The sequence below is a fragment of the Miniopterus natalensis genome, chromosome 1, assembly GCF_054644295.1.
Source record: "Miniopterus natalensis isolate mMinNat1 chromosome 1, mMinNat1.hap1, whole genome shotgun sequence".
In the NCBI taxonomy this organism is placed as follows: domain Eukaryota; kingdom Metazoa; phylum Chordata; class Mammalia; order Chiroptera; family Miniopteridae; genus Miniopterus; species Miniopterus natalensis.
Window position 1 is genome coordinate 42,848,117 of NC_142081.1, and position 25,991 is coordinate 42,874,107.

The 25,991-nt window shown below is 38.9% G+C and overlaps 1 protein-coding gene across 1 annotated transcript in view; it reads right to left on the reverse strand.

Annotated features, from left to right (window-relative positions):
• RAB8B (RAB8B, member RAS oncogene family) overlaps positions 1-25,991 on the reverse strand; it is a 60,003-nt gene that overhangs the window by 4,509 nt on the left and 29,503 nt on the right. The window contains exons 2-7 of the mRNA XM_087821014.1: positions 13,484-13,544; positions 10,659-10,719; positions 5,891-5,968; positions 4,815-4,904; positions 3,319-3,384; positions 519-569 (exon numbers count right to left, since the gene is read on the reverse strand). Coding sequence (XP_087677140.1) covers positions 519-569; positions 3,319-3,384; positions 4,815-4,904; positions 5,891-5,968; positions 10,659-10,719; positions 13,484-13,544 — 407 coding nt within the window. The remainder of the gene's footprint in view (positions 1-518; positions 570-3,318; positions 3,385-4,814; positions 4,905-5,890; positions 5,969-10,658; positions 10,720-13,483; positions 13,545-25,991) is intronic.

Genomic DNA, 25,991 nt, shown 5'->3' on the forward strand with positions numbered 1-25,991 from the left:
ATTCAAAGAAATTATTGCCAAGGGAGTGTAAAGTTTCAAGGGTAATGATGGAAACAATGTTAACATATTGGTATAGGCAATTTGTTGTCAGAGGTAAGAAGAGTTGGTTACATAAGGTATACAATTATATTCAGAAATCATGTTAAAATAAACTTTCAAGGTTGTCCTAATGATTCATCACTGAGATCGTTTCAAATTTAAGCAAATTTTAGCTGCTTCAAGATCGTAATTATATATAGATATAAATATGTCACATCAAAACGGAACTAGATAATTTTATTGCAAAAATTTAATTTGTGCCATTATTATTTTAATAATTTGGATCAAAATTCAATTAATGCCCACTTAGAGAGCCAGATGAAAGCTCAACCAGGTGAATATGTGAGCCAAAAAAAAAAAAAAAAAAGAGTTAATGTGATTATAATCAGACCTATTCTTTTAATCAAATAAACATACAGCATAAATAGGACAAATTTACAAATAGCATAATGAAAATAAAAATTATAAGTGATACAAACCATTTTTCTGTTGAGTTTTGTCATTATATCTCGTGCAAGTGTAAAAAATGCCTAAAGGTAAACCAAAAATTGCATTGTTATATATTTATAATGTATTTTAAATAGAAATATAGAATGTTTTTATTATTATAAGCATATTACTTTAAAGCGTTTGAGAAAAGAACATAATTGTGATCATAGTATACCCATGACTATTGTATCTTATTTTTTTATTATATCACAAACATTTTCCAGTGTTATCAAATTGTCATTCATCAGATATCTTCTGCACCTAATATCTGGCCCATGTTCCTGATATGACGCTTTAGTTATGCATGGCTTCCTCAGTACACCCAGAGCGCCCGGGGGCAGAGGCTCGGTCTAAGCCGCCCTGCACACCCAGGGCGGGGCACAGTGCCTGGTCCAGGAGATGCTGACTATCTGTTTAATAAGTGAATAAGTGTTTCACCCTATAGCTCTAAAATCTGTTTTTACAAACATCTCTGCCTTTTATTCCCAATGTCCTCTCCTTCAATCACTCTCACTCGTATACCTGAGAATATGTATAACCCCAACATTCTCAAATCCCTACTGCGCCGCAGCCCAGTTAACCCCCAGGTGGAAGTCAGTTCAAATGCACGTAGGACGAATCGGATTCGCCTCAGGGACATTTTGTGCCTAGTGTCTCATGACCCAAACCTAACGTTTTTGTCACTCTGTCCTCCCTACTTTGTTTCGAGGGAGCCAAGACTCAGAACTTCTTCCGCTGTCTTCATGCTAACTAACCCCACTGTTGCCTCAGTCTCTGCTCCCAACCACGCCTGATGCCCCAAAAAATATTCAGCAAAAGGTTATTTCCAATCAAGTCCAACAAAAACAATACAGTACCTATTATCATCACTCACCGTGTCTCACTGTCACACTGGTCACCTGTGAGCCTAAACTTCTAAATCAGCCCATCGCAGTTTTATGAGGCTAACTAACCACAGTCAGTTAAAGCTCTGGGAAAACTGCTAACTTCTGCAGACTACGGGCCAGAGCAAGCAACCTGGGCAACTCCCAGCTCGACATTTCCATAACTCACTGCTCTCTCTAGGCCACAGGTGTGATCAGGGCACAGGTACCGACAGAGGCCTAAGCCTTTTCCAGGAAGCCAGGTACCGAGTTCACTCTATGGGAGAAATCCTGCGTGGGCCATCTCAGTGAGTAAGCTCTTCTGCCTCCGTCAAAGCTGATTTAAGAGAGGCCCCTCCTTCTGACAGAAGGAAATCTTTTTGTGGCAAGCAGAGGAAGCATTTTTCTGCTTATCCATGCTTATGTAAATAAATCAGTAGAGACTTCCTGTTTCCTAACACCCATTAGCAACCTGAAAAAAATGAGTTTTAGTTATTTTAAAAAAAAAAGAAGTTCTGATCAGTGTCCACTATCCAATAAAGTCATTTAAGCCTCACTTTTTAGCCATGATGATATAGTGAACAGTGAATAGCCTAAGAAATTAAATGTTATGAAATCATCGGTATTATTGTTAGTGAGTTACATGTTTTAAAGTATATTACATGTAATATTTTTATGACCAGTTTTTAAAATGTTTTTAAAAGGAAAATATTATCAACAATTCTGCCCTTGGTAAAGAAAATCTATTCTTAGAAGACTTTAGGATTTGGTTTTCTTTAACAGTTAACTTACTGAAAATTTTTTAAATAAAGTACTCACTGGTAAACACACTTTATTTCTACCAAATGCCATCATTACAATGTATCATGTTAATCTACTTAAACATGTACACTAAGGGAATTTGTTCAATAAGCTAACAGTTTAATTCTTTCTCTTTCTCTGGTACAGACCTGAGAGTAATTAAGGCGACTATAGGATGACATGAATGATGATAAATGAGCAGAGGAAGACACTGCGCTTGGTCAGCTAGTGCAGGATTTCCAGCTTCCCAAATACAGGGTGAAAGTGAACTTAAACTGAACGTCTATCTTCTGTTCAGTGAATCTTAACTGAGCAATCCAATACAGGGTGTCCCCAAAACATGTATACACACTTTAATAGCTGATAGCTCAATTGATGTTTCTTTCTTTTCAGCCATACTAACTTTTGAACAAAGGAAATTCATCCTAAAATGCTACTGGGAGTTTGAAAACGCAGGTGAAGTACAAACACCGTCTTTATAATTATTCAAAGTGTCCCCCCAAAAATGTATACACACTTTAACAGATAATCACTTAATTTTCACTCCTTTTCAGATTTAACTGATTTGAAATAGGTGAAGCCAGACTAAGCTTTGAATGAAGAAAATTTATCCACTAGACTTTTTTATAGAGGTACATAAAAGATAAAGTTTATGGTACAAAACTGGCAACAGTTGATGAATTGAGGGTGCACAAATACTGAACGAAATGATTCTTGATGTTTGTGATTCCATTGCTTCGAGTTATCAGCAGTGCCTGGACCAAAAGGGTCATCAGTTTGAAAACAGGTGTTAACAAAAAAAATTATTCATTTCTGTAGATTCTTTTAAATTTTGAAAATGAACTGTATGTTAATAAACACCGCTTTTATAATCATTCAAAGTGTGTATACATTTTTGGGGGAAACCCTGTATATTCCATGTGGAGGTTGGGTGCTAGAAATTCAACAACCAGGATCCACATAAAAGTCAGAAGCACAGAAGTTCACAACACAGAGGTGGAGTTCACACAAGGCATTCACTAAGTCAGGAAAAAAAACAGGCTTTGAGAATTGCTTGAACACAGGCAGGTAAGCACTGGTGCTACTATATATGTAACAAGTCACCAGACATTTCTTCCTTTCTTACCTCTTCTACATTTGTGCTGGATTTTGCACTTGTCTCCAAGAATTTAATCCCATAGTCAATTGCTAACTGAAAGGCAAACAGAAACACTTAAATACAGTGCAAGTTGCTTGAACATATAAAGCATTTATATTTTCTAGGATTTTCAAAGTCCCAAGAGTAGGATATCTAGTTCCGAACTCCTGTGGTTCTCTAATATCTTTGCCTTCTTCTATTGTGACTGAAACTGAGATACCCAACTTCATCATCTTAACATGGCACCACTTCCACTCAAAACATGATTTAAGTATAGTAGTTCTCTTTTTTCCTATTATACTTTTAGTTTCTAATATACTTACAGAAAAACTGTAACACTCACCCCTACCATTAATTTGAGATTCATTCACCCCTTTTATCTGCTCTGAAAGTACGATTCTCCAACAGTTACTATACTGACTTTTCATTATTTTTTAATAAATTAGTGCTTAACAGAAAAGCTTAAAATACTAAGTATTCATTGTTTTGGTTTCTATTGATTGTGACACATGTGAACTCTTCCACATTTCCATCTACTCCCAAAGAGTTCCCAGTTCATTTATAACAACAAGATTAAGAAAATGTTTTTTGTGTGTGTACGTTTAATATGTCTTTACTGATTTCAGAAAGAAAGAGGAAGGGAGAGGGAGAGGAAGATAGAAACATCAATGATGAGTCATTGATCGGCTGCCTCCTGCAAGCCCCTGCTGGGGATCGAGCCCACAACCCGGGCATGTGCTCTGACCGGGAACTGAACCTTGATTTCCTGGATCCTAGGTCGATGCTCAAGTGCTAAGCCACACTCACCTGGAAAGTGAGTGTTTTTAGGAGAAAAAAGTTTCAGATTGAAAATGATGTGTCACCAAGGAAAAAAAGGGGGGGGGGGGGCTAAAGCAAAATTCCAAGACTTAAACATTGAAGCCTCTATGTCAACTTAGAAAATGTCACAGAAGTAAAAATGTACACATAATCCACTCCTTTGCTTTGCAGGACACAAAATAGAGAAATGCCTATAAATGACATCCACAGCTTGATGAATTACAAGGAGTTTATTCATAATGATCTAAATTTAATGTGTAGTACAATATTCTTTTAAAAAATGAATTGGAAAATGATTACTGTTGAACTTCATCTGTCCTATTACTTTTTTCCAAAGTGAATAAATTATTTTAACTTTAAAACTGGGCGTTTTCACACAGATATGGAAGAAATAGCCTGAACTCTAGGCTGCAGGAATCTGAAAAAGAACCAATTTGTATCTCCCAGAAAAGAGCAAATTCTTTAGGAATGAGTCATGAACTCACAGTATATAGAGTTGGGTCTCGAATACTAATTCGTACCATTCAAGTATGGATTACATCTCTTTGTTGTTTTTAAAGGATTAGAATACAGGTATTTTCAAAACTTAAATCAGTAATTATACTAAGAAAATAAATGCTTAATGTTAGTAGATTCGAATCTTTACGCATTCAGTTGAAATTTACCTTCTCCCCTCTTTCTTTTGACACTTGTCTTTTGTCATTCATATCGCATTTGTTACCCAGGATCATTCTCTCCACATCTGAAGAGGCATGCTGCAGAGAGAAAAGAGAATGCTACAGAAACGGCCTGAGAAAGACAGTCACTCAACAGACAAATCCTAGCTTGTCAGAAACATACCCGTGAATTCAATAATTAAGACTAATAATCTTTCACTCAACACAAGGCATGATTCAAAGAAAATCTTAAAAGACTATAGTGTAGTCTTTTAAGAGGAGGGGAAAGGCTACAGTGTAAACTTTCTTCCCAAAGGCTCCCATTCTCATGTCTTTTTGTACATGAACAAAGAGAAATAAAACTTATGGTTCTCTAACAATGAAACTTCCAAATATTAGTTTGGGACAAAGAAGAAAAAAAAATTTGGTACTGAGTTAGCCAATGGAGAAGGTATTCTGGATTCTGAATTACGTAAAAAATTAAATTCATGTAGGTTAATATAATTGTGTACAAAATTATTTCTGAGTCAGATTTCTTTCTGAAATGTCATAGTCATAAAATCTTAATGCTAATCAACCTGAAATTAAACCAAACTTCAAATATCTAAGATGGAGAAAATGTTAGAGGGCAAGATGATAAATTGCTGGAATAAAGATATATTTTTGCCAAACAGATGGTGGAACAGATAGAACCCAGGAATCGGATGTTTTAATCCTGGCTCTCTTTTTTAAAGGCTATATTTGCACAGACAGGCAAGTCACTTCTTTCTGAACTCAGTGTGTAAAATGGGGACTTAGATTAAATTATGTCTAAGATTTGGCCCAAGTTTAAAATTCTGTGAAACTGCCCCTCTGCCTGCTTCCGCCCCCCACCCAAATCCAGCAGGACAGTCGGACTGGCACGCAGGAGATCTTGCCCTCTATGGGGCTCCTCAGAGCGAGGGCTTGCCCTGTCCGTGCCCTACTTCTCAGCAGGTCAGCTGCCTCTTCTAGAGACAGGAGGCCTTTATAAGCACCCAGCAGGTATCATCATCCCAGTAGCACCATGATGATCTCCAGTACCATCATCCTCTTTCCATATATACCTCTTCAATGTTTCTTATCCAATTTTTAATATTGTCGAAGGACTTTTCATTTGTGATGTCATAGACCAGCATAATTCCCTATAGAAGAAAAAAGATCTTTATTTAGTACTGTATGTATTTAAAGTTATAAAATATAATGTAAATGTACTCCTCCCCTCCAGAAAGCTTTCATTTGTTTGTTTGCGGTTTTTCTGGTCTTTATAAAAGGGATTCACAATAATATTTTAAAGTATGGAGAAGCAAAAATAAATTTTTCCATTGCCTTGCCATGTAAATAAATACTTGGTTAACATTTTCACTGTTAACCTTTAATGAATTAGTGATTATGGTAAAGATGATACACCCTTTCTATCTTATCACATGATAAGAATCGGCACTAAACTGGAGCTGAAAGAGTGTTTAAGCTAAAACACGGACAGCACTGAGAGTAAGCAGTAATCCCTTCTGTGCGCACTTGTTTATCCCAAGTAGAAACGGTCTTGCTTTGTCCTATGCTAAGACTGTAACCGTCCTGCTTTAAAATGATTTCCTTTTATATAGGCTGATCAAAATGTCTCTGTCTAAGTAAATCACAGACACTTAAAATATAATGAATCTGTCATACAAGTTTAATGAAAGGCATTGTCATATTTTTAAAGGCTCCACGGCTGGTGTTTCTGAAGGGTTTATCTTCTAAATGCTCCAATTGATACCTGTATGCTAATATCCCAAAATCTGTATCACCAGACCACGCTTCTGTATTAAGTGCTAGATCCACCCACCCATTAAGGCACTAGACAAATATTTAGTGGGTGCCTACTATGTGCCTGACACTACAGTAAGTATTACCATCAGTGAACAAGATAGCCAAGGCCCCCTCCTCTCATGAATGGGTAGCAAAGAAAACATTAAGCCAATAATTATACAATTAATTATAATTTTGAGACTTGCTATGAATAACTACTAGGAGTTCTGAGTATAAATGCTAATCTAATCTGGTTGATGGGCTGGGGTGGTTAGGGAAGCCTTCCCTGAGAAAATGACATTGAAGCCAAGGCCTGAGGACTAAGTAGACCTGAACTGGGCAAAGGGGTTGAGGTTGGGATAAAGAAGGGAAGACCACAGTGCCTGGCACATAGGAGAAACGTTATAAATATCCTGCTGACCAGGAAGGCCCACAACCCATTGGACTGAGTGAAAAAAGTGAGTTTGGCAAAAGTGCACAGATCCAATGGGAGACGAGCCCAAGATGTGGCCAAAGAGATAGATAGGGGTCAGACGGGACTTGGAGGCCACTAATTGGACTTCACTTCCTAGGTGTCCTCTGTGATAACCGAAAACTCAACGAAGTAAAACATGAGGGTGTCTTCGCCCACCTCTCTATCTTCCCTTCCTTCTTGTACTTTTGTTTGATGAAGGGCAATACAACCCACCAGCCAGCCCAGGCATACCCCTGGGAGTCCTCTCCTTCACAGTCAGTCAGTCATGGAGTCCTGCAGGCCTGACAACCTCGACAGTTCCCGAATGTGACACCCCCAACCCACACACATGAATGCCTTATTCATCTTCTCAGCAATTAACCTCTACCTGGATTACTGTCATAGTCTCTAATTGGTCTCCTTGCTTTCATTCTTAACCACCTCTAATCCACTCTCTATAAGGACACTGGAGTGGTCACTTTATTGATACCTCTCCACTCACTGGACTCATAATTAAACTAAAATTTCTTAACATGGTAGATAAAGTCCTTCAGGGTCTGGCTTCCAGCTTGATAAATAAATATAAAAATAAATCACATAAAACACACATGTACTCATATGTAAAAGAATCCAGGAAACAACGAAATGTTAACATATCTCAGGGAGGTGGGATTTCGGATGATTTCTTGGGATTTTCAAAGTTCTCTATACTACCTGTAATCTTTGGACAACCAGAAAAATATGTGTTATTGTTTAAATGACAAACTGATATCCTCTCTCCACCCTCCTCCCAGCCTGGGTGCAAATATGCCACTTCGGCTACAAAGTAAAGGAGATTTTACAATTGTCAATGTAAATATTTTTTAAAAAAATCAAAGTGGAGAAGTGTACACTTAAATGGTCAATTTTATGTTATGTATATTTCACCACAATAAAAAAAAAACCCTCAAAATGAAATTTGAATAATTCCTGATTCAAAGCATTTAGCTGCCTATAATATAAACATTAACCAAATAATTGCCATAGCTCTGCAACCCTTTGGGCTATATGGGCAACCTTGATCTTTATTGCCCATGCCTGTCAGTGGCACTCTGGGTGGTTAGCACAGGAAGTGTGAGCACAGTGTAGTAGTTAAGGACACAGGCTCCAGAGTCAGAGGCTTCTCCTCGCAGATTCCAGAGATGTAATTCTAGCCCTCAGTCTCCATTTCTCGTTTGTAAACTGAGGACAGCATGCTTTCCACACTGGATTCTCTTGAGAATCTACTGAGATACTTTGTATAAAGTACTTAACCTAGAACCCAGGACACAGCTTGGATTCAATAAATAGCAGCAATTTTTAATTTATATCTTTGGTTTCAATAGCAGAAACCCTTTGGCTCCTTCCAGCAAACTGACATTATGAATCAGCTGGAAATACAAACTCAAGTATACTAGTTAAAACTTTATATATCTGATATATACCTATAATAACAACAGTTTCCTTAGAGTCCTTAAGACAGTGTTAGTCTATGAGAAATGTTGACAATGCAATGATATGGTGCTTTTCTCCAATAGTCCAGTCATCCATCAGGGCCACTGCTATTCCTACAAATGTTGAAGAGTTTGAAATAGACCAAAGGCTCTGTGATGGTGGCAGACTCCGATGCAGTGCTTATCAACATGCCGCACACCTACAGCAACCACAGTAAGCCTGCCAGGACCACCACTAGCTGAAATGAGACCATGCCCCAATGAGAACATGATGGCCCCCACATCCCATTGGGACAGATGACCTGCAAGACCAGTATTTCCTGAAGATTTACCTAAGACTGTTTCTAGGTCTGAAATTTTCCACTGATTCACTCCTTCATCAAGTATTTACTGAGCATCTACTATGTGTCAGGCACTGGCATTACAGCAGAACAAGAGAGACAAAATCCCCTACCTTCAAAATGGAAAAGACAACACTATCTTAGAATAGCAACAATTTCTAATTATTTGAAGTAATGTGAAGAAAGACTAGGCAGTAGATAATGAAAAATACAGGCAATCCTCAAATCTAAATGAAATAATGCATTTTAATGCCCTCTTTCCTCATACCATGAACTAGAGCTAGACCCCTAAGGAAACATGCTCAACACTCTAGTGTCCTGCCCACTCTCTAGTGAAAACAGGCAGGCAAGTGGGATCAATATAGCACTCTTGGAAAACAACAAACTTGTCAACAGAAAAGCTTGTATTTATAAGATACTTCTAATCAAAATTACCTGTAAACTATTCTAAATCAAACCTATTAAGATGTTCTTATTTATTCCTAAAATCCTTCCTGGGGAAAACAAACAACAAACAAACAAACTCCTTCCTGGCACACAGAATAAGTCCCTTCCCTCTGATTATAATCTAAGCAAAACAGAGAGTAGCTGACAACTGTCTTTCTTAAAATGATGACCTTCACAATCATAAAGGTGTTACAGGGTGAAGTGTGAGGAACACATACATATAAATGCTTAGTGGTGCACAGTGCCAAGGTGAGAGAGCTTTGATAAGGAATCTGCAGTTTTTCTGTGGGGCTGCATTACTGGTGCTCAAGTAACAGAGGGTAAGTAGCAGCAGAGGAGGGAGGGAGGGCAGCATGGTAATGAAGGGATCTGAAGATTCACATCACATCTCCCTGAAAGCAGGGGGACAGCTATCACCCCTACAGCTCTGTCGCCCTGGCATCACTCCCAGGAACACAAATCTTTTAATAACGAGCAGGGTATGATGGTAGCTGGTACCCCACAGTCCACTAGGTTGAGCTCAATAATCTCAACTGCTCAGCCTTCTAAGACTCTCTGAGCACACTGAGTTTCATCAAATTCAAAGCTCCAACGAGTGCTTGGATTAGGCCTAAAGCCAGAGATGAAGGCCTGGCCTGGGCCGACGTTCTAGGGCACGGTTCAGCACAGCTCTGCTTCTCGGCTGCCTTATGCACCACCGTACTCCCAGCAACACACAGAATCTGCTCTGAGCCAACAAGCAATATAAATGGGTCGTACAGATGAAGACTTAGGATGGAAATCGGCGAAGTGATGAGGTTATGCTATCAAGGATAAGGCTATCATGTAGCAAAGAAGGACTTGGTTGTCAAGATTCACCAGATTCTAAACCTCAAAGAGTCACGTATCATTCAGCTACTTCCTGGCCAGCTGGCAAAATGCTGGTGGAGGAGAATCCAGAGAGCTGAGCCATTGAGACTGGGTGTGGTGGGCTGGGAGAGGTAAGGAATGATGGTGGCGGGGCTGAATGATGAGAGGGTGCAAGAAACAAACAGTGAGTCACAAAGCTTGCGGCTTACTAAGAAATAGCAAAGGAATTAACAAAAGGAAAATCACCAAAACATACTCAGGATGTATGGAGGATTCTAAACACCCACAAGCTAATTACTTATTAATATTATGACGACCAATAGCAAAGTATATAGTTACTAAACATTAAACATTTTTTTCACATAAAAAAATCTACTTTCTCCATTTTACTAGACTTTAGCTTGAATCCTATCAACTTGACAAATGAATATTCATGTTTCACTTTCACCTGAAATGTTAGCAAGCCCCCAAACACACTCACCATGGCTCCTCTGTAGTATGCTGTCGTGATGGTTCGAAATCTTTCCTGACCTGCTGTGTCCCTAAAATTTTAAACAAAGGAGAGAGTGGTTTTAAACAACATCAGCAACACTGAGGAGAGACCTAAAGCTAGAGGGGAGAAAATTCTGGTCTGCTCACCAATGCAGTGGTTTCAGGGAAGGAAAATAAGATACAAAGGGAGCCTGTTGTGTCTGTGAGCTGGAGGCGGTGGTGGCCACAGGAGCCTGTCAAGAGCTCATAATAACTTGTGTGAAAAAGTTGGACCTTGACGATAAAAGCAGCAACAAGCAAATCCATGGCCTGCTAGGAGCTGGCATGCTGTATTAGTCAAACACATATGGGAGAAAACAGAGAACAGTTCTAAATTCTTGGACTCCTAGAGGTAGTCATAATCCTTTTAATAAATGCCTAATGATTAAGGCATTTTGCTCTCTTGAGTGAAAGTCTGATTTCTGTACAAAGAAAGCAATTGGGTTGGACTTACTACTGTGTAAATTTGGCTCAACTGAGCACACTAAAATGGATCTCCTCAAGAACTTTTTCAGCTATGGAGCCCATAATTAATGGGAACCTGGAGTTCAACACATAATTGTTGACAATGTTTCCAAAGGCTTTGAAATAGGAACAATATGGCAAAATTACATAAGCTTTCATATATTCTTGCTTTTTAGCTGATGGGACACCATTAGAATACATTCTAAAAAATACAAAAGTAATCCTTATAAAGCAGGTCAAATTTCCTTGATATCTGGGAAAATCAGTATTCTTCAATTTGCCACTTACCAGCAGAACTAATTCACTCCCTGTGCTACTAAGATAAACTAAATTATACAATTTAACTGTAGGGAAGAAAGAGGCATTTGTGAAAATACGCTAGAAATCTAATGCATACCAAACCCAAGCAAGAGATAAGGCCCAAGGGAAATATAGTAAATTAAAAACATTAATAAATCCCTTAATACTTATGTGTACCTTAGAAGATACTCTCATATGACGTCCACCACAGCCAGTGTGTGGTACTACCATCATCCCTGTTCTGCAGGAGAGGAAACAGGCTCGGGTGGCCGTGGTCCCAGTTCTGCCACTAACCAGCTCATGCCCTTGAATGAGACACAAGCCACCTACATCTCTGCTGTTCAGTGCAGGGCAGGCCTCACCTCAGTCACTGTATCCAACCCTTCTGTCACTGATCAGGACTAGCTACATAGGGCACTTGCTTGCACAGGGCAAACAAGTCATGGGGAAAATATAAGTGAAGCATCTTTGAGTAGACCAACTATATTTTGATTCTAACACACTATCTGATTTAGAACCAGCTCTGTAGTGAGGCTGGAAGGGGAAGCCCTACCATACTAAGTGCAGGTCATGAAAACTAAATAGAGAACACTCTGCTGCTAAGAGTATGCATGAGAAGTGCCCTGACATTATATTAAATTCTAATTAGCTGATCACCCACAGGCTCCTAGAAACCCTCCTTATTGCTACGATCAGGACTATACAGCACAGAATCAAATTCTCTTTGCTTTCCCCTTAAAAAACTGTTTTGTATCTTTCACATATTTTGCTTCTTATTGAATACCGACAGATGAAAAGGGTAGCCTGTGGTAACCTCCACAATGTTTTCCAAAGACATACACTGGGAACTACTATCCTAACATATGAAAGTGACACAATGTCCCAGGAGATTTGGGTAGTTGTCCCAGCTTTATCACTAACCCAGACATTTGCCCTCAGGTGAATTTAACCACTCTAAGTCCTAGTTTCCTCCCTCATAAATGAAGTGCAAGTGAATTCCAATACAATGTTCTAATTCTACTCCTGTTCTGAGATACAAAGAAGAAAAACAGCCTAAGAAATAAGTTCATATTTATTACTTTACTATTTTACCCTGTGTAGTCCACGTGGCTCTAAATTTCTAAGCTAGTCTACTTCTGTCATCATCACACATTAGATAATAAACATCGTCAAAAACCTTTCCCAAGGCTCCAATTCTATATGGCTCCACGGAAGGCCCTCTAGTGAAAGAAATTAAACCAGCTTACAGGAGGTTTTTAAAAAAGTCTATGAAGAGTTTCTGAGTTTAAGCCAAAAATATTCAACCTGGCAATCTGGGAGAACCAAATTTATTCATTGTAGTTTGACAAATTCTCCAGAAATTAACCAGTCAGATTTGGGTGATCTTAAGGAGATCTTTGCCCTGCATATTGCAACACAAGAGGTGAGAAGTATGACTTTTTTCTTCCTTATTTCCTAGTCCAGTGTTCCTCATTTTTTTAATTTAATGAGAATATGCAAATAAGTGATGAAATATCAGAGCTGGAGGGGAACTCAGGTATCATCAGTCTAGTCAATCAATTTACAAATGAGGGAAAGTAGTGCCCTAAGAAGGGAAGTAACTGTCCCACGTCCTCAATTTAGGGGTAGTCCTGGCTAGAACCTAGATGTGCACTTCCTGTTAAGGGTTCCTATCACTTGACAACCAAGCCTCATCTGATTTCACAGCTGCAACAACTACAATAAAAAACTAACTGACCCTCTAGAATTTAGTTTCCTCCCCTATAAAATTAGCATTTGGGAAGAATGAGTTCTCAGCTCTCTTCTGGCTGAGTTAGTGAGTGATATCATTCCTACCTTCCCACTCTTGGTGTGCAGACCTTTGAATACGTACCCATTTCCCCTTGGTTCTGATAAAGAAAAGATGTTTTAGCTATCACAGAATGCCTCTAACTTACCACAATGCATATTTTAATTCCCAGGTTCAATTCCTGACTAAAGTAGAAACTCTGTATGTATATATTTACTTACCATATCTGAAGCTTGATTTTCTTTCCATCTAGTTCTATCGTTCTGATTTTAAAATCAATTCCTGCCAGAAAAAGAAAGACATGCTAAATTTCTTCAACTATAATCCAAGTCTTATTAGAAAAAGAACAAAGATTTCTATTGGGGAAAAAAGAAGCTCTCCAACGCCCTGGAAAATGTGAACACAGAGAGGGTGTGCATGGTATGTTTCCTCTGAATACAGGCTGAAGAAAGGAATGCTAATTACTCTGGAAAGAATTCCCACACGTTAAATGCAATGTATTATATGCCTCAGTATTTTGACATAAATGGATCACATCCCCCTCAAAGTTACATAATTTAAACAGACTGAGAATGTGCCGTATTTCCCACTTCCTGAAATACATATGAACAGTGTTTCCTACCCCTCATGCCCCACCCGTCCCTAAAGGTGGCCATGGGACCTCTTCACATGTCTTCCTCCATCTCCTTCCACTTGTTTCTTTAGAATCTGCAACTGGCTAAGAAAAATACCCCCCAAACAAAAACAAACAAACAAAAAGCCATTTCTATTTGAGGGAAGGGATCAGAAAGCCTATATATTTATTTTATACAGTGTTAAGAAGTATTTTACATACATTTTAATAAATGTTCCCCACATCTAACTGGCTAGGGCTGAAATAACTAAAATAGTTTTTGGCTGTACTTTAGAATTACCTGGGGAACTTTAAAAAACAAAACAAAACAAAAAAACCCCACACAACTCATAGCTAGGCCGGCTCCCTTTCCAAAATTCTGAGATTCTGACTTAATTGGTCAAGCACAAGGTCTGTGCACTTGTAATTTTCAAAGCTCCCTAGGTAATTAATTCTAATCTGAAGCCAAAATTAAGAAGCCCTCAACGCCGCCTGACAGGTAGCATGTGAAAGTCCTCTGAGGCTGAGGCAGGCACTCCAAGTTGAACCCCTCCCTCACTTATCCACCGCCCCCCCATGGGAGCTCAAAACTTCTTTAGCAGTTTCAACTACAAAGCACCACAAAGTCCTAGGCAATTATCAGCATGCTCTATCAGGAACAAGCTGCCACTCTTTCTAAAGGAACTTGTTAGTGAATACAACTCAGTTGCAATTTGCTAAATCCTCATCATTTGGCTACTCAGCTTTTAGATTTTTCTGTTCTTCTGCATTCTATACAGAACCCTACAAAGTGGTTTCCAAGACACTTACAAAAAAAACAACATACATGTCAAATATGTATCCTCTAAACTGACTTAAACATTAACTGTAGCTATCTGGGAGGAGGAGAGCCTTCACAGGCTATGTTACCACAACCTTTCTACATATCAACATTGAGAGCACTCCAAAAGGATGCTTGCCAGCTCCAGCTTCATATAATGCATAGGCATAAGCCACGTGGGTTTTCCACTTCTCTGTGTGGCACTTTCCCCCCAGGGACCCTTTTTCGGTACTCTTGTGTATCTTGAAATAGACAACAATCACACCCAAGCCAATCTAGTAGGGCAGCGTCTCAATATTCTTTCCCCTCACCAATAACCACTATTACTGTTAACAAGTACAATCTGACACCCAATATCCCCAGGTTATCTGGCTCACGTTTCCTTCAGGGTACTTCAGTATTGCAGGGTCAGCAGTGGCAGAAGCAAAACTTAGCAAAACAGTATAAATATTATAGTTAGCATCACACAGATTTTACTGTGGCCATCGCTCATTTAAGACTTAATACGCATTGATTTTCATTGTGATTTACCTTTTTATGCATCTTTGAGTCCAATGTAACAAAGACCCTTTAGGATTCTCAGCTGTCCTTTGTCTTTTTTTTTTTTGGTCCAGGCATTAAGAACAATGCCCAACAGGCACTCAATAAATGTTTCTTGATATTAAAATTTTTTAAAAATTTGTAATTTTCCAAATTCATAGGAAGAGAAAACAGGATGGTAGTTACCAAGGGCTGGAGGGAGGGGGAAAGGAGAATTGTTGTTTAATGGGCACAGTTTAGGATTTGCAAAAGGTGAAAAAATTCTGGAGACCTGTTAAGCAACAATGTGACTACACTTAACACTAGTGAACTATACACTTAAAAACAGTTGAGATGATAACTTTTATTTTGTGGGGTGTGTTTTTTTTACCATAATAAAAAAGAAAAAAAATTTCATGACTTTCAAAACGCCATCTGTATATCTGAAAAATTTACTTTCTCAATTGGAAGGTCAATGTCCAACATTCCATCATTTACTATTACTAGTTCATTCAGTTTAAATAAGAGATTATGTATATCAAATGCCTGTTCATACAAATATTTTCCTTATTCTGGCTTATTGAGATCATAACTCCTGTTCTTTCAAGGTTGTTTTTGCCTGCAGTTGGGAGTCATGGGCAACTTTTCCACCTTCATTCAACAAAGCCATTTTGAGGCTCCCTTCAAGTCTCAGTTACTCTCCATTCATTTAAAACATTTAGGAAACTTTCTACTGACCTAGCCTTTTGTTTTTTGTATTTTTTAGAAGGATTACCTTTCTGTTATCTGAGGAGGTTTTACCATTATCTGGGAAACTTAACCATCTTTTCACTATTGAGTGGTTTTCAATGTTTGTAGGAGTTGTGAACTGGTATTTAGCTTTTATTTATGTGCCTGTCAGGAGCCAGTTGATAGACAAATGCTGTAGAGCACAGTCAAATTAGCACAACTTATGGAAAATATGGTTTATATTATTATTACTGAAAAGTACTGAAACAGGAAGTCAAAAGACCTACATTGTAGGTTAGGGTTTGTTGTTAACAACTCTGGGGAGGTTGCTTAATTGCTCTGAACCTCTATCTCCTCCTTCTTAAAAACAATTGAGAGGATCTGCTAGATAAGTTAGGTAGTGTGTATGACTGTGCTGTGGAAACTCTGAATTCCATATAAATGTAGGAGTTACGTGTGCAGGTTCTCTTACCCTGCAGCTCTTGTCACTTCCTGCATGGATTGTGATAACAGCTTCCCAGGACGCTGTGCCAACCTCTCTCCCTGGTCTAATTCCCCTGCCAGCCACTGTGACAATAACTTTTAGCACTCCCTGTGGTGATGTCACCTCACTATTTAAGAAACTGTGGATCCAACTTCCTCAGCCTCGCCATCCAGCCCTTTCCATGGGATACACTGCTCTCCTGACACTGCTCCCTCAGAGCCCTTCTCCAATGTCAGCCTCTGTTCCTCTCAGGAGGCCGCACATGCCCTCCCCTCAGCATGTGTGTGGCCACCTCACTGGGCAGCCTTCTCTGAGGATGTCTCCCTCCCTCCTCAGCTGTCCACTCAGCTGTGTGCATCACTTCTCCAAGGCCTGGCTTTGGCACAGTAGTTCAATCCTGCATTATTTGGCTTATTAACATATTGCTCTAAAGTGCTCTCACATCAAGCAAGGACTCCATCCTTTCTGCCAGTTAGGCTGCACACAGTAGATACTAAATGAAAGGTTAAGTACTCTTATGAAATTACATAAATTCTACTAAGTGTGCAGAGAGCTAAGAAAACCATGGAAGTCCAAAGTTTTCTTAGTAGACCACAGTAACAACAGCGAGAGTGCTGAGAATCTTATTACAGTAAAAAAAAAAAAAAAATCTTTATAGTACACTTAGTTTGACAACATCAGTAGAATATATAGTAGATTAATAATCACTTTAAATTTTAAAGTTTCTGAGGCCACTCCAAGATTAAAAGAATAACCAGTCATAAGAACAACACATTACATCAATTAGGGTGCTTTCTGCTACAACAGAAATCCCAGATCTAACTATCTTAAGGTAACTTGTTGACTCATATAACAAGCCCAGTGGTGAGTTGGGGTTTTGAGATGGCTCAGTCCAGGAGTTCCGGCTCATTTCTCTGCACCTCCTTTGGCTCTGCCCTCCTTGGGAGTATCCATTTCATCCTCTGACTGGTAGCAGTTCCTGACCACAACAGCAATACCAAGAAGAAAAGAGGTCATCTTCTTGTGCCTCTTTCTTAAAAGTGAAGGACTGTTTCCCCAAAGCCTCTAGCAATCTTTCCTTCATGTCTCATTTTTGGATCTATAACCGGATTTGTAACCATGGGAATGCCATGTTCTGGGGACTAAGGATGAGTTCCTGAATGAATCACTGCATGGTCAATTAGGAAGATTAAGTTAATCTAAACCTACCCTAAATTTAGATTAATCAAGTCCCATCCCTGGAGCTGGGTCGCTCCTGCCAGATCCACAGGGCTGCTAAGGTCAGGAGAGTGGAAAAGCTGTGAATCAACCCTAAGATGTTAGAATAATACTCAAATCTATCTAATTAATACGACTTCGTATTCGTAGCCATAGGAAACAGACAAGTCGTGACAGCTCTCCCTATGACTTGGGCAGGAATGTTATTAACCTCGTGATAACCACAGCATTTATCTGCAGGTAACAGTGCCTAGTGTTCAGCCACAAAGCAGAGAGGAGGAAGACGCAAAAGGACAACGCACAACCCACGCAACTCAGATGACAGCTCTGTGTGCTAAACCGTGACCACTGTCAGGAGAGCCCCGTGCCCACAGTCTCAAAGACCTGGCTTGGGCTCCAGCCCCAAAAGATCAGACTGCAAAGGAGGGGCTCTCACATCAACAGCAGCAAAACCTACATTACAGCTCATCCTGCAGTCAGGGAGCAATTTTTTTTCCATTTCAAAGGACTATGTAATCTCAAAAAACACAGCTTCAATGGGCATTACATTTGGGGTCAAAATGTCCTTCACATTTCAGTGGCCTTTTAAAAAGCATCGTTGGTTTTTGGCAGTGTATCATATAATAATTCATGTTCAAAATGATGACCCTGAGTCATCCCATCGCATGAGCAATCCATGAGCCACCAGGCTGCATGCAGCCTTCCCAGCCGGCCACACAGTCCAACACCTATGTTCAGGAGACAAGACTCCAACGTTGCTTCCATATTTCTCAAATATGCCCCATCATTCATTTTTTTATGGCCTGAAAGCAGTGCCAGTTTTCTCATTAATATTTATCTAGTCAATAAAATAGGAAATCCAAATGATAAGGAAACATTCCCATGGGACTCAAAGGCTCATTTTGAATTACACACACACACACACACACAGAGATTCTTACTTTTTCTGAACTGATTCTCATGCTAAACAGTTGCTCATAACTGATACATATGATACACTATAAGGAAGCAGGGAAGCAAATGCGAATCACAGATTTCTAGACTTAGAAAGTACCTGAGAGCCCTGGCCAGGTGGCTCAGCTGGTTAGAGTGTTGTCTCAATGTGCCAAGGTTGCGGGTTTGATCTCAGGTCAGGGCGTATACAAGAATCAACCACAATGAATGCATAAATAAGTGGAACAACAAATTAATCAATCTCTCTCCCCCCCTCTCTCCCTTCCTCTCTCTCCAAAATCGGAAGGAAGGAAGGTGGGAGGGAGGGAGGGAGGGAGGGAGGACCTTAGAGATTGTTGAGTCCAGTCCTCCCTTTGTACCTAAGAAAACTGAGGCCCAGGAGAAACAGCAACTTACCAGATTCACAAAGACCAATTCAAAAAGGGGTTAAAAGTGAATTTTGGCAGTTAAAGATCAGGTCTGCCCAAACAAACAGGTATAAGAATGTCCATGTCTCCTGAGAATTCTTCCTCTTTAAGGGTAACAACAAAACCCTAGCAACAACGGAAATGTCGACAGTAAGAGAACACCTTGGTATACAAGGAGTACTCGTGAGCAGTGAACAACTGCCACATATATCAACATGAGTGAAAAGATCAACTGCAGAAATTTACAGTGTCAAACCATTTCTGTAAAATTTCAAAAATATCCAAACCACCCTGGCCCATGTGGCTCAGTTGGTTGAGTGTCGTCCTGTGCACCTAAAGGTCGTGGATTTGATTCCCAGTCAGGGCACATAGCTGGGTTGCCAGTTTGTTCCCCAGCTGGGGTGTGGCAGGAGCAGCTGATCAATGTTTCTCACATTGATGTTTCTCTCTCCCTTCCTCTCTCTCTAAAATCAGTAAAAACATATTTTACAATATGCCCAAACCAACAGTATGTATCATTTTTATATATATCCAGGTGTAATTTAAGTATAAAAATATGCACAAGAATGATTATCAACAAAATCTGGATAACTATTACCTCTGGAGAGAAATGGAAGAGGAGGGATTGGGGAGGGGTTCACAGGGACTTCAACTTTGTAATTTACTGTTTCTAAAACTGCGTGGTGTACATGGATGTGGAAGTGCTTTTTATTAGGTATACTTTTGTATACCTGGAATTGTTCATAATTTTTAAAAAACAATGACTCGTTTTCTAGAAAAATGAGATATGGAGGCACTCATTCATTCGTGGTAGAAAAGTAAAACCAAATTTTAGAGATGAAAGTCACCTTCTAGATTGAGTGGGGAGGTGGAGCAGGTACTACCTCCTCCGGCCCTAGTTCCATTTAAAGAGGGCCTGTGATCAAGAGCAAGACTGGATCAAGTTCAGAAAGTGAGGGGGCAGATCAGGGGCTTGGGGTAGAGCAAGGAGTGCTGGTTACTCAGATTTCAGCAGGGGTTCAGGGACATTTCCTTCCCTGCCTGGAGGAACAGGAGCTTCCACTTGGGCCAAGGGCAACAGGAACAAGACACATTTGGTCACTGATAGGAGTGGCACTCTGGGAAGGGAACAAAGGAGTTCTAATTTTTCATTCCAAAGGCTGAAAAGAGGGGGCCTGGAGAAGGGAGTTGGGGGAGAGTGGCTTTGCCCTGCCCCTCTGAGGAGAAGTTAAAGTAGGACTTGACGTCTAGCATTGTCCACGAGACTCACAGGAGCAAGAGCTGGCAGAGACCCCGCAGTGAGGCTCTAGTGAGGGATATGAAATCAGCACTTGCGAAAAGACAGCTTATCAGATATTTCTCAGAAACCTGTGGTGCAACTGGAAGCACTGGAGGGAGGGCTTGACAGAGGGAAAGAAACTCTGAACCCAACCCAACCCCACAATTAACAGACCTAACAGGGAAATGAAACTTGGAATGACCAGTATTGGGCCAGCTTTCACTCTACAAATTAGATATAATTTTGCATGGAAAGGGAACAGATTAACAAAATTATTTTACACTGAAGTCAAATTAGCCAGCCAACAAATATTAATAATATAACCTTTTCTGTTTCAAGAGGATAGGGAGGTTTCCCTGGGTTTGTGAATGAATGAAAGGACACCATCACTGGAGTGTGGGAAAAAGTAGGAAGAAGGACTTTTCCTGGCCTTTAGACTAACTCTCTGGGGCCAGCCAGTTGTCCTGACCTTCAGCATAAGCTGTGACTTGCTGCATTTTTGCCCTGTGGGTGGTGTAGCACACGCACAGCTGTCTCCTGCCTGCCGTACTATCTAGGCTTGCTTGGGAAAGTCTGCTGCCTAGCCCAGGAAAATCAGGGGTGGACCTTCAACTGAAGTTTTAAACACCTGGTTCCCACTGAAATTCTGTTAAAAGTCCAATTTGGATGCAGTCAAGAGAGCCATGAAAAAATATTCAGATTTCTGGGACATTGAGCCTTCCAGTGAATGACAACAATGCAAGATTCCAATGCTGGGTTTTGACATCAGTGAAGAAAAAACATGAGTTATCTATCCCCTTTGACCCACTTTAAGAAGCAGAAAGTTAACAACACACTCTTACAATTAAAACATGTACTTTGCTTCTAAAGGACATTTGGAAACAACATCTGTGATCCTCAGTGTAACAGAATATGGGTTATGTGGTTCGTCTATTTACATTTCAGAGATATCCCAGAAACAGAAAAAATTTTTTTTCCTAAATATTAAAATCCACTTTAAGAAATGGTACATTCACTTACTTAGAGTTTTACTGTTAATGATGAAAATACATTGTGGATGGATCCTGCCAGTTTTGAAACTTTGACACCCACATTTTGCTTATGCTTTTTTTGGTGGACTCTCAAACATGGAGATTAATGAAATTTTAGAGTAGCTGGTTTTAGGATAATTAGCTAAAGTCTCTAATTAGAAAAACAGATTCCTGAAATAAAAAATATGAGTCATAGATTAAAGCTTTAAAATACTTTTTTTTCCAAAATAAATTAAGGTCTTGGAGAAAGTATGCAAATGTAGAAATAAAGTTAAGAATGTTACTTAGACTGAAAGAGAGGATTGCTCTTTTGTAAGTACACATTTTTGTAAGTTCATAAAAGCATATTTTCACCAAGTGCCAATTTTGTGGTGTATATTTAGAACCATTTAATTTTTATTTATATTCAAATTTACATTTTTTTGTTTGAAAATCAGAAAGTCTACAGTTTAGAAGGGAAAACTATTTATTTATTTAAAATATATTTTCATTGACTTCAGAGAGAGGGAGGGAGAGGGAGAAAGATAGAAACATCAATGATGAGAGTCATTGAATGGCTGCCTCCTGAAGGCCCTCGACTAGGGATAAAGCCTGCAACCTGGGCATGTGCCCTGACCGGGAATCGAATCGAGATATCCTGGATCCTCAGTCGATGCTCAGAAAAACACTTTAAAAGAAAGTTTAGAAGACACTTTAACAACAGTTTGAAATGATCACTGGGAGCCAAATATGTTAGTTTTGTTAAATTCAACATTTAAATTTTGTTTAAATCCTTTCTAAATTCAGCAGGGAGGATTTTTTAAAGTGGACGAACAAGTAGTCTTTGAATATAATTTGTTCTTAAAAAGGACACCTGATTTTTTAAAAAAGAAGATAGAAAGAAGACTAGAATTTTTCAGATTTCTTTGCTTCTTCCATTCTGTGACTAGGAAGTGATAAATTAAACCCCATTTATGGTGTAAATCAAGTGACATATATTACCACTTCCTGCTGAAAAAGCTGCACATCTTGACATTCTTTGAGAATTCCCTAATTGTTACTGAATTAAATTCAACACTTAGCATTCATAAGATAGCTTTAATCCGTAAAATCTAATCACACCAACAAAAGATAGCAAACTCAAACTAATTTACTAATTTTTCTTTGACAGATACAAAAATAATACAGTTAAGAATAGTTTTAAGTCATGTCTGTATTTGAGAAATCTCCAAGCGCTTTATAGATTTAAATATAAAGATTTAACTAACCCTTTATATGTCTTCGGGAAAAATAAAAGGGCAAAATAACAAATCATTATGTACTAAAAAAAACTACTAAAATATAACTATGTGTTGAATCCCAAATAAAAGGTTTCTAAAATGCTAGAACTACCAAAATATCAAGAGAGAAAACCAGAAATAGCAAACAAAGTGTAATAACACAGCTACAATCCTAGGAAGGATTGAGAATTTTAAATCTGATTAAAGAGCCAGCAGAGATTACCCAGGATTCAGCTCACCACTTGAGAATGGCCAACATGACAAGTCTCTTTTGCAAATCTTGCAGTTTCAGAAGGAAATGTGCTTTAAGTGTTACTCAATCTGGAAGTAGCAATGTGCTTCACGTTGTCAAAATGTAGATTCTGGAGGTTCTCAAAGAACAGATGTTTTACTTTTAATAAAATCTCTTTTCATAAAGGGCCTAATTTATAAACTAAACTTTCTTGAAGAATAAAAGTTCAGAATGCCTCTGAGATTTCCATCCCGTTCCTGTTATTAATTCATGAGCATCTTAAAAACCAAACTGCTCCTAAATGGAACCAGTTGCATCTCCTCTGCTCCATCTACTGTTTCTGAGAAAGTATACTTTTACAGCAGGCAAACCCCTCCAGTATGAGTCACTTACCATTTTCCTAAACTTAGAATTTCTTTGTTTGCACTTTGACAACTCAGGGTCAGGTTTGTTTCAGTTGAGGCTGAAGAGAATATTATGGTTATTCAAAAGATGACAATAAAAAGGCAAATCCCTGATTTTATATACTATGGGAAAACCATACTGCCGAATCACTGGAATTATTGCTGGAAAAAACTACAACTACATTCCAATGATGTTGCACCAAAAATGCAGTGAAACTGATCTGTCAGATCCTTCCAAGCACTGACCATGTATCATACTTTCCACTCATTTAGAGGTAAGTAAAAGCTAAAAAGAAAAAAATTATAAAGTAATAGAACTAATAACAATACTACATGGTGCAACTAACTAAAAGCATCACGTATGTTTCCCTTTGAAAATGAGTTCTTAAAAGAGGAAAAACAAAAAAGATTATTACCAATGTAATGTATGAGTTAGCAACTAGGGCTGAAACAAACTCTGGTTACAATTTTATTATTTTCCAGGAAAATTTTCAAATCACTTTTAAGAAAGATTTCAGCTTATTGGTGCAAAATGGAAAATGTAGTAATTTTCCTCACCCAGTTAATACAAATCAATTTTTTTCAGGGTGGGGTGTCTGAACCAAACTACTGGCAGCTGAAGAGAAGAATCATCTAGTCTTACTCTCCTGCCATACCTACCTCACTTCTTCCCATCCTCTTCTCCCACTGACTTGTCTAGAGAAAAGGAAAGTGATCAGAAATAATAAACGTAACTGAAAATTCACAGTGCTCAGAATCCAGTTAGCAAAAAAGCGTTCTCTTGATCAAAACCAACATCAATGCCACAAAAGTACAGTAAAAGTAAGCAGCACTTACAGCTCACAGCAGCAGGATGACAGATGGATAATGATAATAAGCTATTGCTAATGAGGGGGGTTAAAACAGACAGATGGGGGATATGCAAGAAAAGGATGAGACAAAAATCAACAAAAAGGGCACAGATCATAGTTTTCCCCAATCAAAAATTAAAAACTACCAATGATTATATCATCCTGATTTGTAAACACAACTCCCTGTAATACAAATGTTTACAGTTGACAACACTCTATAACCTTCATGTATATAGTTAACACTTCAAGACAATTATGCAACTCTCATATATACAGTCATTCACCTCTAAACACTTAGGACGTTTTTCTAACTTTACAGGGTGATAAACTACTTCCTTGACTTGGCTTTTAAAACAGAATACAATGTTACAACTGGGCTGGGAAACCCTAGATCTTCTCTAATCTGTGCTTCAGACTTACGGATGCCATCCCGACTAACAAAGGAGCTAGGACACTTCATATTTTCTTTTGTCTCCATTGTCCCCTAGCTAATTGCCACTTTAATCTTCAAACACACAAAGGATGAGTAATAATTATATTCAAAGCATAAAACCAGTAGGTTGTCAAAATATGCTACAGCGGACTTCACATTTGCTCATTATTCCCCAATTCCAAACCCCAGTGTTTGTGGGAGGTGGGGAGGAAGAAAGCCTAAACAATATTGGTAAGAGGCTATTTTTAAAAAGACATCCTGATACTTTACTGGCTTGGAAAATCAGCCAGTGCACATAAAATAGTTTCTCCAAAATTGAAAGAAAATTATTTCAAATGATAAAATTTTATCAGCTTGTTCTTAAAAAACCAACTTCAAAGTTTAACATACTATTCAAGGCCTCCACCCACGCACCCACCCACCCCCAATACCAAGGAAGAGGCCTCAGGTGTTAAAGCGAGAAACTTAACTGCACAGTTTCTACTGCCCGGCTCTCCACCTTGGATAGAACTATTCACCTTATGCTTCCCTTTACCCACTTCTTTCAAGATACATGGTTCTTTTTTTATCCTCTTCCAAGGTATGTTTATTGATGTTAGAGGGGGAGGGGAGAGGGGAAGGGGAGGAGGAGGAGGAAGGAGAGGGTATGTACCCACAGTTCTTTCCAAATCCTGGAGAAACACATTAAGGACCACTTAATGTCTGTTAGCACCTGCCTTTCTCAGGCATGTTTTACAAAGTTACAAACACAAAGTGTTTTTTAAACTGGTTATAATCAGGCAGTTGTCCCAACTGACAGACATGTAAGATACAAAAGACTCATTTGGAAGTCTCTAGTCTGACCTTGGGTCCTGGAGGGCAGTGACTCTTATTTCCTCAACAGAATACCTGGGGGGGAGTGACCAAGAACTATGTCTTTTCTTAGGAAAATACAGACATATACTTTCCCTGAAAATACCCCCCTATACCCCACATCCCCCCACCCCCACACACACATCCCTCCCTCTTACTTCCCAATGCTGGAGTAGCCACTGAAGGCCTTGAGACTTTTTCGAATGAAGGAATATTTTGAAGGAATTCTTGATCATATCAAGACTTATAAAGTATATATGTTATAATGTTATAAAAGCAAAATATAAAGTGTCTATGTCTGTAACTATGTAGAAAACATGTGCATATGGCCAGCAAAGATAAAGGAGTATATTAGGGTAAGTATGTTATGGTGAGATGATTGTCAAAATTATGAATTTAAATTTTTCACCTATTCTTCTTTTATTTTTGCAGTAAGCAACTTTGAAGAAAATATTACACATGCTAAAGCTCAAATAGTACTCACTACAGCTATGCTTCAAATTCTAGATTAAAGAAACTTTGAGGAACTGCTCTTGCACGATCTCACCATTGAGTACAATGCTGTTTCTACGGGGGGAAAGCATAAAAAAGCACCAAACAAACAAGTCAGGCACTTCACCCGAAGGAGCTAACCGAAGACTTCA